We start from the raw sequence: 16,421 nt of genomic DNA, 5'->3' as shown, positions 1-16,421 counted from the left end.
AAAATAATTGAAAATCCGTCTCGCGGACATATTTTTTTTTTCTGCCCAAAACGTGTATTATCCAGAGAAGGTGGGGTGCTGAGAGGCTTCCCACCCTGGAGAATAGACTTTCAGCAACACAAAACAGCCTTTATTTTGGTGAGTAGCGAAGCAGCTTTGTTTATCTTTACTAAAGACGGAGACCTGGCACGGCAGTGGAATCTTCGGTCTATGAGCAGAGCAGCGCGCCTGGCAGAGCGTTAGAGAGAACTCACTGACGCTCTGGAGGACCAGGGCTGGTTGAACACCTGCAACTAGAGGAGGGATAAGCCCGCGGGGTCGCGCTCCAAAGATGCGCTCGCTAAACGTGTACGCGCGGCGCGGGCTCGCTTGGTGGCTGGCTGTGGTGTCGAGGAGGACAGGCTGAGATGAGGAGCGCTTATCTCGGCCCGTCTGTCGCTGCATGTCGTCCAGGAGGAGGATCCCCGGTAAAGATGTTTCTAACGTGTCCCCAACCGGGAAGCCACCGCCTGACCGGACCATAAAGAGGACCTTATTGGATATTTGGGAAAACTTGGGAGTGATTGTTATTATTATTTTGTAGTTTTCTTTTTTCTTATCGGAGCGCGTACAGGTGTCACCCTCTCTTCCCCCTCCTCTTCCATCCTGTAGGACCTGGCAACTATTTGAAACAGATCCTTTTTTTTAAACTTTGTTTAGTGTTGTTAATGGAACTGATGTTGTGGAGATCGTGTCTGGTGTTGTGTCTCTGGCTGTCAGCCAGCGGCGGAGCACAGGATCATGGGGACCACCATGCTCTTCTTATGGGGGACTCTGATCTCCAAAGGGACTCTTCCTCCTCGTCCTCTCGTGGGGGTCAGAGGTCGCGGTCCCCGCCGCCCGTGGAGCCGCTGGACTTTGGGTTCGTCCCGGCGGGAGTGTACGCCACACATGCGTACTATGAGCCCGGCCCTATGGGCATTCTGTTCCACATGGTGCACGCGTTTCTGTACGCCGTTCAGCCGCACCCCTTCCCCAAAGGTAAGATTATTGACCTGACAGGTGTCTCCATGTCCCTCTCTTTCTCTGTGTCACTGACTGTGTTCAAATCAACCCAAAATGTGTGTGTGTGTGTGTGTGTGTGTGTGTGTGTGTGTGTGTGTGTGTGTGTGTGTGTGTGTGTGTGTGTGTGTGTGTGTGTGTGCGTGTGCGTGTGTGTTGCGTATGCCAGTAGCCTGGGCTGGTTAAGTTAAACAACAAAGTCCATCAGAAACCTCTGGCCCAAACTGAACTTTAATCTGTAGAAAACAAATGTTGTTGCCCTCCCCCCTGTCTCTGTCAGTCCCCCCTCCCCCCCCCCCCCCCCTCTATCTCTCTCTCTCTCTCTCTCTCTCTCTCTCTCTCTCTCTCTCTCTCTCTCTCTCTCTCTCTCTCTCTCTCTCTCTCTCCCCCCCTCTCCCCCCCTCAGTCACCAGGTGCTGTGCAGGCCAGGCCAGTAAATCTGTGCCATATCGTGACAAATCCCAACAGGACTCTCTAAGCGGCCGCCGCATGACTCAATTTTAAAGCTATTAGTGTAGGTTTGTCCAAGTGTCCATCAGAAAATGTGTGTGGGTGAGCCGGTGAGGTCCTCCGGGCAGTGACCCCTTAAAGCAGTGTTATGATCAGATTAAAGTGATAAGCCCCCTTGATCGATAGCTCATAACTCACTGATCTAATACACACCCATGTGCTTTAAAGAGATGCCAGGAGGTGATATGGTCAGCATCCCTATAGGGCTGCAACTATACATTATTTTATTAGCAATTATTATAGCCTAGCGATTGCTGTTTCAACTAATCGAATAATCGAGAAGCTTTCTTTTCAATTAAAATGATTTATTTATCAACTTCGCAGCACAACGGTGTCATGCAAAAGATTTGTGAAAATAGTGTAAATAGCAGATCTACAAGCTCACAAGGCATCGCAATAACTTTTCTTTTTTTTAAGAATGTTTGCTTATGATTACATGCCCAAAATAGGGATTGATTATTAATCAATTATGTTTTTAAATTATAGATCATTTTTTATAACTCATTAAATACATTTGTTCGATTAATTGTTGCACCCCTACATCAGTAGTGTTCAGTCATAAAATACAACTTGATTGTCCTTGGCCAGAAGATACACGTAATAACAAAACAATACCACTTATTTTTTAATGAGAACTTGAATGAGAAAGTTGAATGAGAACTCAGATTGCACACATTTTGTTGATTTTGATTTGATGATGAAATTCAGCCTACGCATCTATAGAACCTTTTGGTAGAGCAAGATGTGAGGGTCTCACATCTTGAATTAATTATACTCTGCAATAACTTGGGGTGAAAATGTATCTGGGGTAGGCTTAGCCCCCAATGTCTCAACGACCCTGCCACAACCCACGGAAAGATACAGTAGGCTAGAAGGCTACAGCGTTTAATTCTAATCAACCACCCCTCCAGCTGATTTGACTGAACCTGATCTATATTTAGCTGTGAGCCAGTGGTGCACAGTGAAAATAGCAGATCTATAAGCTCACAATGCGTTGCGCTGCAATGCTTTGTGATCTTTTAGATCTGCTAATTCTGGTGCAAATGCACTGCCAAGTTTAATAACTCAGGCTTAATTAGGCCAGAGAGACCTGATTAGTGAATCAACAGGTGGTGAGTGTTTGTTGGAGTGAAAACAAATGTACAAATGTAACCAATGGATCTGTAAGGGACTTGTACACAGGTTTTCAGTTGTTGTTGTCATCAACAACTCTTTACCTGTTAAAGAGTTGTTGATAACAACAAGTCCCGTCACGCGCGTGTGTGTGCGCGTGTGTGGGCCCTAGAGGTTTGTTGATGGAAACATATCTGTTTCTGTGCATATGGAGTGGTCACGTTGGGTGGGACGACAGTGTGGCAGCCCAGAAATTGGATTGTGGGGTTTAAGATGCTGCCATTTTCGTGTGCAAGGTTAGGGCAGTAGGCTGGGTAATCAATTAGCAGATCAGCGATTAGACGAGGGCTTTCTGAGTCACCTGCATCACTAGGCTACATAATACCATAATCCAAGCCAACCATATGCTGCTATAGCTGCCAACTGGGTGCCACTTGTTTCCAGCATTGCTTTGTAGTCATACACCACATTGAAGCATGCACCATACAGTAGTGTCACACACATATGCACATATACGCATGCACGTACATATGCACACCTGCAAGCACATACTACACATGCACGCCCACCGCGTGAACGTAACACCCACCACCATGCACACACGCATGCATATGTGCGCATTCGTTTTTTTATTGGTTACAAATTACTAATATATTTGTAGAAACCCCTGGGTCTAAAGTTCATGCTCAGCCCTGGACTAATAATCAGCGTCACTTGGTTCATTTGAAGATGGGCAAGGGGAGGCAGGGGGAGGATTCACAATCTCAACAAAACAAGACACTGGTGTCTAAAAGACATATTGACAGGAAAGAGGCAGAGGAGAAAACTGTACAATCAGCGAGGGCAGTGTGGGTGGGGCATCAAGACCACTATGGCGTCAGTCAGGGCATAATCGGGCAGAAGGCTAAACTGACCTTTGTGACATTCCTGCCCTTATTCTAATGCTCGTTAACATGGTACCATTTCTGTCTACCCACTCTGTGTCACAGAGGAGGGAAACCATTAGATGAGGCCTATCGTGAAAGCCAAGTGTCAGTGATGTCATTGTGAGTCTTCCAGTTGACAGAGAAGTGGACAATGTGAATATAGGCTGCATTATCATTCTTAATATCACTCAGGAAATTAGGTAATTAGTTCCAGAGTTACAAGCTTTAGCTTTTGAGTTTCACTAATGACTGCGGTTACACTTTCTGTGCCAGAGAGAGCCTGCGTATAACCGTTAACCTTTCATGTCTGCTAGCAGCTAGGCATGGTGAACGGCCACCCCACAACCTCACACTAAACTTAGTGTGACGTGGTCACGTCTACCGTCATCAATTCCAGTGACAGTGGCTCTGAATCACATGTCAGAATGTCTGGGTTTTGCCAGAGAAAATCTCAGGTAAGCCTCTGATCGTCTGGGCTGTAACAGAAGACTTTGATTGGTCCTCCTTAACCACTTTTCTATAGTTGTGAGGCAGATGTTAGATATCTCTCTAATCGTCTGGCTACTGTAAGACTCCCCAGACCTTTACCACACCAAACCCAATGTCTCGGTCTTCATTTCTGCTCAGAGTCATCATCATGCACGTAGTGGTGTGAGCTTCTAGTCTATGTGTACTGTATGTACAGTAGATACACATGCACATACAAGATACGCATAGAAACCCTCTTCTAGACAGCTTGGCCTTTGGCTGTCGGCGGTTATATAAGTGAAGAAGACAGTGTGAGTTCTTTGTTTCTTTGTTGTCAACCCAGGGTCTTCTTTTACACAACTGCTCAGGTGTGCAAACCCCCAGGTGTGCAAAAGCTTTATTGTTTAAATTATATAATCTCTGAAATGGATAATAATCATAAAGCTGGCTCATCTCTGGACCCATTTGTCTGATGTACTGTATAAGCTATGTAACTCTTCCTCCCCTCCTGTTTGCAACCTGTCTAACACAAACAGCGTCTTCTGAATCATCATCTGAAACTCTTGAAGGCAGAGGTATTTGCTTTGGCAACTGCTGTCGAGACAACTGATCATTAAATGATCAGGACTACTGATATTACTGATTATTATATAGGATTCATATACAATACGTAGAACATCACTCTGTCCTGTGGTTTAACAGTTTTGGAGGTGCCATCAAGGTGCCCCAAAACGACGTCAAGTGTAACCTTCATGAAAAATCTAAATTTTCTACTTATTACTTTCAATAGATTCAGCTTATACTCAAGTGTCGAGGAGGCAAGGAAAGCATAACTGTTCATTATGTCATTATTGTCTCCGACCTCCTCCTCAGCATTCCCTCTTTCCTTCAGACTCAGCCATTATTGTACAGGCCAGGTGTACATGTATCTGTAAAGGTTTTCTATATTGAAACACATTATCGCTGGATGAAGTTTGAGTTTTATCCACACAGGCTAGATCAGAGAAGATTATTGATAGCTGATGTTAATGCCATGCTAGCACCCATGCATACAGGAGGGAACACACTGAAAATGGGTCATACTGTACTCCCAGTAGGCTATTATGTGTTTAATTACTGTTGAAGGTATTGTACTAGCTGTTCTTCAGGAAGAAAGTGTGATGTGTTTGCCTCAAGGGAAGATCAGATTCACAATAGATGTTAGGTGAGACTGTAAGATTATGACACAATTTTGGGACAATACTCCTCTAAGATTGTGTAACCCTTACCATGGACAGCACACAATTATGATTAGACTTGACTTTCTTTTAAGCCCATAAGGCAATATAGATACTTTGATAACATATAACACAATACTTTGAGAGTTTCTATAAGCTGTCTTAATGCCCTATATGATGTATTATACTGTATCAACGGTGATAAGGCATTATAGGTTTGATTATAATACTTTATAATAATAATAATAATTTATCGGCTATTTTCAAAAAAAATTGCCTCTTTCTCAGGTAATATTTGACAATTTGGCCAACGTTTGACCATTTCTTATAGTATAGTTTCTTTGTTACTTTTGACGTCATGGTCTTATTATATTCTTTATAGGTATTAAAGGTCCTTAAATTGTCACTTTAGAAATGTGCAGATACCCTGTATACACTTATACTGTATGCTGGTTTGTTTACTGTTGAGTGAGAAAACAATGTTGCACATTAAACTATTCATCTGGGGACTCCCCCCAAAATCATTTGGTGCCGAACCTTGTGTTTGGGAACCATTTGTCTACATAATGAATGGAGTATGTGGTTATATGACATGCCATTACATCTTGTCTGCATTATGGGACAATTTCCACAGCCAGACCATCAGGCGGATGAACATGTGCTGACTGCTGAGCCCTACTGCACATGTCTGGTCATATTTATCTATCTATGAGTTTGTCTTAACTTTGTGAGCACCTCTTAACTACCCCCGTTTGTGTGCGAGAGCTGGCGAGAACTTCCGGGAACTCAGATTACCTCTTAACCACCTGGACTGGAGTATTCACCTTTTGAACTCAAGAGCACTCCGGTCGCCATTGTTCTCATATTTATTATTATTAGCCAGGCAGGAATGGCCGGGGATGGGGATAATGTTTTCAGCCCTGTCCGTCCTCCGTCCGTCCGTGTGTCTGTCTGTTTGTCCGTCAGTGTGTCTGTCTGTCTGTCTGACAGCGAGGAGATAATCTTGGGCACCTCTGGAACGATTGGTAGTCCAAGGAAGAACCTCTATCCCCCCAAAAAAAACGCTTTTTGCTACTACTCCTACATATGAAGTATTATAGTGAAAAGTACGGTAGTTGTTGATACAACATCATGTATTAAGTCATTATGAAGGCTTTTTGCAACTATTATAACACATTATAGCCTTGGGAATCGTTGGCTGCGAGCCACGTGGCCCTTTTGGTCAGGAGCCTATCTCCTGTTTCTGTAGCATATAAGTACTTCCCCGGCCATGATGTATAAGTAAACCCCCTGGACAGGACACTAGTATGTCACAGGGACTTGCACCCTTGATGCTGAGCGCCAAGTAGGGAGGCATTGGGTACCATTATTGTAGTCTTTTGGTATGACTTGGCTGGGGATTAAACGACGACCTCCCAGGGTCGACACTATAGCCACAAGTCCACTGAGCCACTGAGAAGAAAACGCCATTTTATGTTTTCTTCAAAACACACTATTTGCTACTACTTCTACAGTACATACAGTAGGAAGTATTATAGTCAAAAGTATAATGCCTCATGACTGTTGATACATCATAAGGCATTATGTAGGTTTATTGAAACTAGTATAACACATTATAGCTGCATTATAATGTATAATGAGGTATCTATCTATAATGCATATGAGCTTCAAAGAAAGTGTTACCAATAGCCTAGTTTTCATTGTCTCTCTTAATCTGTGAACATTGTGATAGATTGAGTGATGTACTTTATTTAGTAAGACATGAGAAACAGTACTTGGAAGTACAATTCACAATACAAGGTCTACTAAACTGGATAACTCGTAAAAGCACTAAGCTTGTTTAAAATGAGTTCCCATGCACACAAATCATGATGACATAAAAGAGACAGACAGATAGATACACACTACTATACAGAACGTCATATGATCAGCTTACAGGTTACTGGTATGAAACATAAGAAATATGTACAAGAAAAGAGTTCGGGGGGGGGGGGCTAAGACTTTGACAGGGGCCAGTTTGGAATTGCAGCCTCCTGAAGGTGTCTCTTTAGGGCAGTTTTGAAAGTGAGTAGGGAGATATTGCTCAAGTCTAAACACACACATATTGACAGGCCATGACAATAAATGAAATCAGAAGCACACCTCCCCCACCACTCCCCCCCCCCCCCTCTTCTTGTGTGAATTTACATTTAGTGTGAACCTATTTAGTTTGGCTAAATATAAGCGTATTGTGTAAGAGCTTTTACAGTGTTATACAATAGTAATGTAATTAATACAATTATGACCAATAGAAATTATATTAGCGTTTATCGCCACCCGATCTAATATCTAATTAATCAATCATTAAATAATGAAACGTGTATACCACCGAAGCTTACTGTCGCCATATCTAGTCTTTTCACATTTTATTTTCGTAAATGAAGAGGCTCATTTGAACTCTTAATAATGTAATAGCACTAAAATGTCTTGCACTGTAATCGTGCCTGGAGTCTTCTTTAGCTCATGGTTGAAAATAAAATACAGTATTTTTAGCTCCACAGTGCACAGTAGTAAACAGGACGGACTTACAGTGATTATACGTATCTCTGTCTGTACACAAAGACTTGTTTACAGATATATCTATCCTCGGCTCGTAATACGAGAAAATAGGATTTACACTGTTATGCAATACTGTGTACATAATTAGGCATGTTTACAGGCATCCTCATATCACATAACTCAGTACATAGATATCAAGGCACCTGGACAGGATTGACAGGATGACTTTAACTGAAGTGGCTTTTAAATTAAATAGTTTTAGAATACACCAAAAATGTACCTCTCTCACGCTCTAATTAAAAGAGACGTCTGTCAGCAGTGAAATCAACCCGACTGGATGTCAAGTTTGGCTTTTTGTGATGTCTCACAGGCCATTGTTCTCTAATTATGGCACACATACTGTAAGAACTTGATCAAATATCCCTGCTTATTAACCTACATGGCTAAATGCCAACGTTGTCCATGACAGTTCATCTTGTCACAGTGTTGTTCTCCTATTTCCATTGTGTTTTGTTCTCTGTGTATAGAGTCAATGAATGGAAGTATCCTCCATTGGCCTTAAGACACAAAGAGAGAGTGACAAGTGTTATTTTATTTCTCTGTGTGGTGGTGCGTAATAAGGCAGGGAGAGTCATGTCAGGTTGCATATGGCCCGGGCCATGCCTTGCAGTAATCCCTAGCAGCAGGTCAGGGTAGAGGATTGAGATAGCCTATATTTACCCATTAAGAGGGTTGCTCTGATATCACTGCACCTACAGGTAGAGTAGCAGCTACCCCACAAACACTGTTCATAGCCCTGTGTGGGTCCTTATTACATACTGTCTGTCCTGATATGTGCCTTATGCTTCTTTCTCTGCTGTATCAGTGTGATTAAACAACAAAGCCAAGCAGCAAGTTAATTTAGTCAATTTAGCATCGCAAAGGGGGGACAATTACATATTAATTTGAGGGGGTCCTTGACATGAAAATGTCCCCCCGAAAAAGCAACCCGCAACTACCAATATTTACAAGCAACTTTACAAAAAAAGCAAGCCCAAAGTCACTTATAATAAGCAGACCTGGCAACACTGGCCCCATCCCCCCAAAAAACGGCACACTGGGCAAGACCAGCATATAGCCGGTTGAGAGTCTAAACGGAAGTACCGGAATTTGGTGGAAGTACCGCCAAAAGGAAATTACGTAGACGCTTTACAAATCTGTATACATTCTCTGTGAATGAAACGAGTGTTTTGATTGGTCGAAAAAGATTGTTTCCGGGGGAAATACGTACGACGGTAGTCCTATACACAGCATGCCAAAAATCCTGAAGGGGGCGTCAGCAAGTGTCTTTTGGTAGCACCGGACATCTTTGAGGGGTATAAACCAGGTTGACTTAACATTGCCCAAAACAAACATGTCTGCGCTACTATGCCAGCCCCCCCCGTGGTGACGACGCGTTGGCACGCTCTAAAGACACTCACTGCATTAGGTCATGACCAGGCTTTTCTCTTCACAGATGAGTAAGGCTGGGAACGAGGCTACAAAAAACGTCTTGTCATGTAAAAATGTTTTGTACCAAATCACAGTAACAGGCACTTTTCACATAAAGCTCTTCTAGACCAGTCGTTCTCAAACTCTTTTGGCTCATGGCTCACCTGCTTTCTGAACCCAAGTACCCCCTTTATCAGACGTCATTTTTTTATTCCTGAAATAACGATATACAGCAGAGTAGTGTTATAATTTTGAGATGTAGACATAGATGACATGAGTTAAACATGTACTGTAGGAATAGGCCTATAGTTGGGGAGATGGTGGCATTGTTGTAGGAGTGAGATGGTCAAAATTGGATTTCCCAAAGTAGGATTAGATGGTTAGCCAGAAAAATATCATAATCTTTTTAAAAAGAGTCACCCCCCCCTCCAGGTACATCCAGCCAAGACCCCCCCAATAAAATAAAAATAAATTCACACACAAGTGTGAATGGTGCATGGAGTTATAGTGTATTTGCATGCAGGTGTTGCACACTCAAAATCTTTGTGACTTGTTGTGAGCTTGTTGTACATCTGCTATTTTTGGTGCTGGCTCGCAACCAAGAATACATCACGCCTGATGGTGGGGTTATCCTTTATTTACTACTTGTAGCTGTGTAACCCCTACATACAATATGTTCATTTCCCTTGTGCTAGCTCGCTAGCTCTTATACTGGGTCAGTGAGCTAAGCTTTCTAAGCTTAGTTACTCAGGGTGGCTAATGCTAAGTAGCTGAGCAAACAGCAGGTGGCCACGACTCGAATATAAACTTGTGTTTATTTTTCATGTTTACTGTCTCTTTATCTGCTTTCAAATTATTTAGCACACTAAACAATGTCTCCCCTTCCAGTAGGCTAGTCTCCATTTTCTTAACTAGCACCTATTGTTTACATGTTTGATGTAGAGTCATGGGAAGGTTTGAAGGTCATTTTGCTGTTGCATTGTGGGACTCTAGTGTATGAGCATTGAGCAATCACAAAATAGGCAAATGTATTGATTGATTGATGTGCTTTATTTAGTGAGACATGAGAAACAGTATAATGTAATAATAATGTAAAGTGTGTGTGTGTGTGTGTGTGTGTGTGTGTGTGTGTGTGTGTGTGTGTGTGTGTGTGTGTTTAGTGTAGGCCTAAGTGACGTATCCATTTCCTTTTGTGAGAAAGAGGTTGACAGGATTATCCATAGCCAAATCCCCAACCACCCTTTTCATTAATGGAAAGGGTTAAATACAGTGATTTTTACTTTTTTCTTTACTATAGCCTAATCCTAAAGGTAGTGAATTTAGCTGAGAACTTAGCCAAAACATTTGCACCTTCAAAGTAGACATTAAGATCATTACATATTATTGTTAATTTCTTTATTTAACACAACCTTGTCTTCTAGGCTAGCTGTTGCATATGGAGTAGTTGCGTAGTTGAACCACAGTTGATTGCAAGTCCAAATTTTGCGTGCACAGGAACTTCTACTTTGTTGCTAAAATGTAAATAAGACATAATGAAAAAAGATATTTGCATTCAGAACCACGTTCTTCAACAGTTTACACATACAGTACATTTCAAAGCGTGCGTGCGTGCGTGGGTGCGTTTTTACATGCTGTGTTTATTTACTTACCTGCCCTCTGCTGACATGTGTAGGTTCTCAACTGAGCACACAAAGATCTCCTAGAAACCTAGATGTTTCCATGGGGGATGTGACAGGGTTTGATCTGGATATTGATTCTAAGTTTTAAGTTTTATAAGTTTTGCTTTGTGCCAAATGTCAGTGGCTCATTTTTGTTTCTACACTATGTCCTAAGCTTAAACCTCTCAAAATATATATATTTTCTATCAGTGTGTGTGTGTGTGTGTGCGTGCGTGCGTGCGTGCGTGCGTGCGTGCGTGCGTGCGTGCGTGCGTGCGTGCGTCATGGACAACTCAGCCCATGACATGTGTTCATGTGCTGAGTACAGTAACGGCCGGGTGAGTCAGACTACAGGTAGAGTTAAGCTTGTCTGACCCATATGAAGCTTAAAGACCAGCTAAAATGAAAACATATGTTTTCCACACTTTAGAACATATCCATGGATCATAATGGAGTGGAGATATTTAACAATAGATGCCCAAAAAAAGTGTATTTTTGTCAAAAGTCCCTAAAAGTCCAATCTTAATTACTTTCTGTCAAACAAAATCGTAATGTGTGATTACATCAGCAAGCCCCTATCATGAATCATGATTTCATTCACCTGTGTATATTTTCACAATATATGAAACCGAGTCAAACCGAGTCAAACAAAATGCAATGCCTCCCACAATTCCAAGTGCTTGTCAGGATGGGGGTCCCCAGTTCAAATATAATTATTTTGTGGGTTCCCCAGTTCAAATATGTTTATTTTGGGGGGTCACGGCCTGAAAAGTTTGAGAACCACTGCCATAGCTCAATTGTTCCTCGACATGCAGCTGATGCGATGCTGCTCTGTTCTGAAACCAATTCAAGATAGCGTCTGGACCATGCACTACAAACGGTCTTGTTTTAAACTTAAACAGTGGACTAAAGTACGTGAGAATTGGCAATGCAGGAACATGCTTCGACCATGCCTCTCTCTCTGCCTTGCGGTGCACAAGCAGAAGGTACAGTAAATCCCATAGTCCGAGGGGACGGAAAGGTCGGCTGAGACTGTGATTGCCTGAGACACTCAGGCAATCACTTACTACTGTATAGGAAACAAAATGTCACAAAAACATATGGACTCATCCGTCTGTCTGTCTGTCTGTCTGTCTGTCTGTCTGTCTGTCTGTCTGTCTGTCTGTCTGTCTGTCTGTCTGTCTGTCTGTCTGTCTGTCTGTCTGTCCGTCCGTCCGTCCGTCCGTCCGTCCGTCCGTCCGTCCGTCCGTCCGTCCGTCCGTCCGTCCGTCCGTCCGTCCGTCCGTCCGTCCGTCTGTCTGTCTGTCCGTCCGTCCGTCCGTCCGTCTGTCTGTCTGTCTGTCTAACTAACTATCTATCTATCTACCCTGCTTTACTATAATGGAATAATACAATAAATACATTATTTATCCAGATATGAAACAATGTGGAACTTTCATATATCAGCTGCACAATTGTCTTAAAATGATGTCCTCATTACAGTAATGTGGGAAAGAAATCAGTTTTACTCATTGCTACTCTTCCCCTATTTTTCCCCCAGATCTGATAGTCAAAGTGGTACAGCAGAACATGGGGGGAATCAAACTAGAGGAATGGAGGAAGGTAGGTGTCATCTCAACTTTGATTGATTGATTGAATACTGTATTAACAAGTTTGATAACAGTACAGGTAGTACAGTAAAAAGGTTATGCTGAAAGGATAACACAACCATTGTGGTTCATTGTACTCAATTCATCAGTTACTATGAAGGTCCTATACACACTGCTTGAACTATGAAGCAGCGTGTATGACCTGTATACCAGTGGTTCTCAAAGTGGGATCCGGGAACCCCCAGGGGTCCTTGAGGGGGTTCCAGGGGGAACCCAGCAAAATGAGAAACAGCTTAACATTATGGGGGTCCCTGCCTGGCACAAAATATTTTCAATGGGGGGCCGTGGCCAAACGCATGACATGAAAACGCTTGAGAACCACTACATCTATGCAAATAAACATGCCTTGCTTTGCCGTCTGTTTATCATAGATAAACATTAGTTACAGTAGCGGTTACAGTAAGACCAACTGTCAAAACAAATGGTTGGTGTTAAAGGTATGTCCACACCTGTGGATTATACGAGGGAAAATGACTTGGACTTAGCTCCCCCCTCGGTAATATGAAAAAACACATGAGGAATCTTACTAGCGAAAAACCCTTTAGGTGTACAGTTTGTGACAAAAGCTTTTAGTCAAAATGCTAATCTTAAGAAACACATGTTGATACGCACAGGAGAAAGGGCTTCAGTTGTACATTTTGTGGCAAAAGCTTTAGTCAAAATGCTAATCTGAAGAAACACTTGAAGATTAAACATTAAGATGAAAAGCTCCCCCCTCGGACATACCTGTAGACCACACCAGGTACAGATTTTTTTTTTTTTTTTTTTGCTCTCCCTCTGCGGATTATACCAGGGTCAGTCCACCCTTAGGTGAACACGCACTGACCTTCTGCACCTTAATCCCATGTATAATGCACAAACTTATTTTTTGTTTCTTTTATTGCGCTTTTTTCTCTCTAAGCACCTTAGCGTCTATAAGTATATCATGCACAGTATACATACATTGCTGCTATGCTCACTGGCACCTTAGTTTGTTTCTTATCTCAGGTACTTTGTAAATATGTAGATAACTTGTTTTTGGCCTTCTATTGTTCTCTTGTTCGATCTCCTTCCCACTTGCCCCCTACCCCTCTTCTTCTTCTCTCTCCCCACTCTTCTTTCTACGGAATTTAACGTTGCGATGGGAGTGATGTACAAAAACGAATTTCACCCACTTTTTTACCTTGTAAACCTGTGATGTGACAATAAAACTGATTCTGATTCTGATGTACTGTAGGATGTGCATGGAGAAATCAGGGTGATGGGTTGTTATACTTTAACCCAGTGTTTCTCAAAATGTTTCATGTCAAGGACCCCCAAATTAATATGTATTTGGCTGCGGACCCCCATCTGAAAATCATCATAGTTGTCATGTGTGGCCATGTTATGCCCATATGTGGACATTTCGGTATCTGTCTGTCTGTGTCCCTGTATGCCCATACTGTACAGTATATGGAGATCTCTACATGTGTCCGTCTGTCTGCCTGTGTCCCTTTTATGCTCATATATTATGGAGTTCCCTGAGGTCATCAGCATAACGATCAGATCGGCGTTCATGTACATTGATTGATTGAATACTTTGTTTGTTGAGTTTTAAAGGTTCAGGCAGTACAGAACAAGTTAAAAACACGCCAAATGGATGACACGACAAGCCAGAGGCTTGTTTCCATCGTGGACACAACTGGACAAAACAACTGTGCAACAAAAAACAGCTAGACAACAATATAGATATGCAGAAATACAGATTTAATTAATGACACATGGAGGATGTCACCCACGGGGAGTGAGTCGTTTACAACCCTGGGGAGGCCAGCCGGGGAGTGCGTTTAATTTGAATGTTCGTGGAGCCATTCCTTTTAGGTCAGCCTTAAACCTTAATGGGGAAGGTATAGCATTCACGGTGTTGTGACATAGTAGAATGCATTTTTATCTTTGATTGATTGATTGATTGAATACTTTATTAAACAGCAAAAAGTACAGATGTACAGTTATACAATAATGCTAAAAGGATAACAGAAAAAGCCCTGAGGGCTTGTTTCCATTGTGGTCTTGTGTATTCAATTCATCAAGAGCTTATCCGACCGACTCGATGCCGGGCACCGCTACTCCCTTGAACCCTCGCCGAATTTGAAGTATGTTGGTCTCATATATGGCCATGCCCATATATGGGCACAGCGGTCGGATCGACCGTTCCGACGGGCAGACGTTGTTTAAATATAAAACAGATGTTTTTTAAATATTTCACATTTTCCCCCAAAAACAAATAGTTTTTTTTAAAATAGCAGATCTGCAAGCTCACAACGTGTCACTTGTAGATCGGCTATTTTCAAATAGCTTATTGCAGGCTTGAAGTGTTAAAGCTGATGCTATATTAACTCATTTTGCTGGTGACTCCCTGGAACCCCCTCAAGGACCCCTGGGGGTCCTCAGACCCTACTTTGAGAACCACTGCTATAGAGCCTCCTGTTTGCTACTAACTCCTAATCTCCTGAGACACTGACCTTGTTTTAATTGTGTGTGTGTGTGTGTGTGTGTGTGTGTGTGTGTGTGTGTGTGTGTGTGTGTGTGTGTGTGTGTGTGTGTGTGTGTGTGTGTGTGTGTGTGTGTGTGTGTGTGTGTGTGTGTGTGTGTGTGTGTGTGTGTGTGTGTGTGTGTGTGTGTGTGTGTGCCTGTGCATCCAGCCGGAGAACGTGGTCCTGTTTCTGCAGGTAAGCATCTCCACACACACCTCCACTGCATTGGTAGACAGACCCGTAACATCATGGTTTCAAATCCTGTTTTCAAATCACGTTCAGGATGGTCTAAATACTGTACATCGTAAAGCCTCTTCTATTCTCCATAGAACAACTGTCGCTTGCTGACAAGATCATTGTAGTATAAATCACGCTTAAAGCATATATAGATAACATTTTAATGAAAACATATAATAAAAAGGAAATCACAGAGCTTTCAAAAATGTGTGAAATTAAAGTGTAAGGCGTAAGCTAATGACAATCATTATCCAGCTGTTTTTGCTGGATATGGTACTTTTTACCCTAAATATAATCTTGTAAGGCAGCCGCCGCATTACTATCTTGCAGACTACTACTTTACTGCCTTATAGACCTGACGGGGAAATATCAAACCTTATGTAACAGAGGTGCTGCAAAAGTGCAACAGCTAGTGGCTGAACGTTGTCTAGTGATGTCCCCTTGAGGCTTTGAAAAGGTCCTAAAAAACTCTGAATGTCCTCCCGCTTGTGACAGGCCGTGTACTACGAGGCAGGCTTTATCGTGTGTGCGGCGGTGGGTGTGTTGTTCCTGCTGCTGGTGCCCATCGCCGGGATGTGCTTCTGTCTGTGCCGCTGCTGCGACAACTGCGGCGGCGAGATGCACCAGAGACAGAGGAAGAACGCTGACTGCCAGCGAGGCTTCTACACCGCCTCTCTGGTCGCCACCTCCGTCTTCATCACGTAAGTCATCATCATCATCGTCATCAGCCTTATCACACATGTTTGCTTTTTTTTGGGTGGGGATTCAGCTGAATTTAATTTCCAAAATTACTTGCGAAATGCCTGATTTATGCCTTTTACTAGCTGATTTACAAGCTCACAGTCGCATTGTGAGCTTGTAGATCAGCTATTTTCGGTGCGTGACCCTACAGAGTGCAATTAAGTATAAATTTGGCGTAAGGGTTCAGTGGTCTTGCTCAAGGGTACTTTGGTGAGATATGTCATAGCAACAGGGGAGACTGGAACTGCATTGTAAAACATTCTCAGAGAGTACAAATTTACCCTTAAATGTCAATTTTTTACACTTCTTCTATACATTTCTTGGCCAGTCACACGTACTTTGTTTTATTTTTTAATAATAA

At 42.5% G+C, this 16,421-nt stretch overlaps 1 protein-coding gene across 1 annotated transcript in view; it reads left to right on the top strand.

Moving 5' to 3' along the window:
• Positions 1-442: 442 nt before the first annotated feature.
• The window catches only part of prom1b (prominin 1 b), a gene marked incomplete at its 5' end in the record, with an annotated part of 40,234 nt that continues 24,255 nt past the window's right edge, over positions 443-16,421 (top strand). Inside the window, 5 exons of the mRNA XM_084070335.1 lie at positions 443-467; positions 760-1,020; positions 12,482-12,543; positions 15,251-15,277; positions 15,815-16,020. Of these exons, the coding sequence (XP_083926461.1) occupies positions 443-467; positions 760-1,020; positions 12,482-12,543; positions 15,251-15,277; positions 15,815-16,020 (581 nt within the window). The remainder of the gene's footprint in view (positions 468-759; positions 1,021-12,481; positions 12,544-15,250; positions 15,278-15,814; positions 16,021-16,421) is intronic.

The sequence above is a fragment of the Gymnoscopelus microlampas genome (genome assembly GCF_963454915.1).
Source record: "Gymnoscopelus microlampas genome assembly, chromosome: 2".
Classification (NCBI taxonomy): Eukaryota; Metazoa; Chordata; class Actinopteri; order Myctophiformes; family Myctophidae; genus Gymnoscopelus; species Gymnoscopelus microlampas.
Note: the sequence above shows the minus strand (reverse complement) of the source record. Positions and strands in the feature narration are given on the sequence as shown.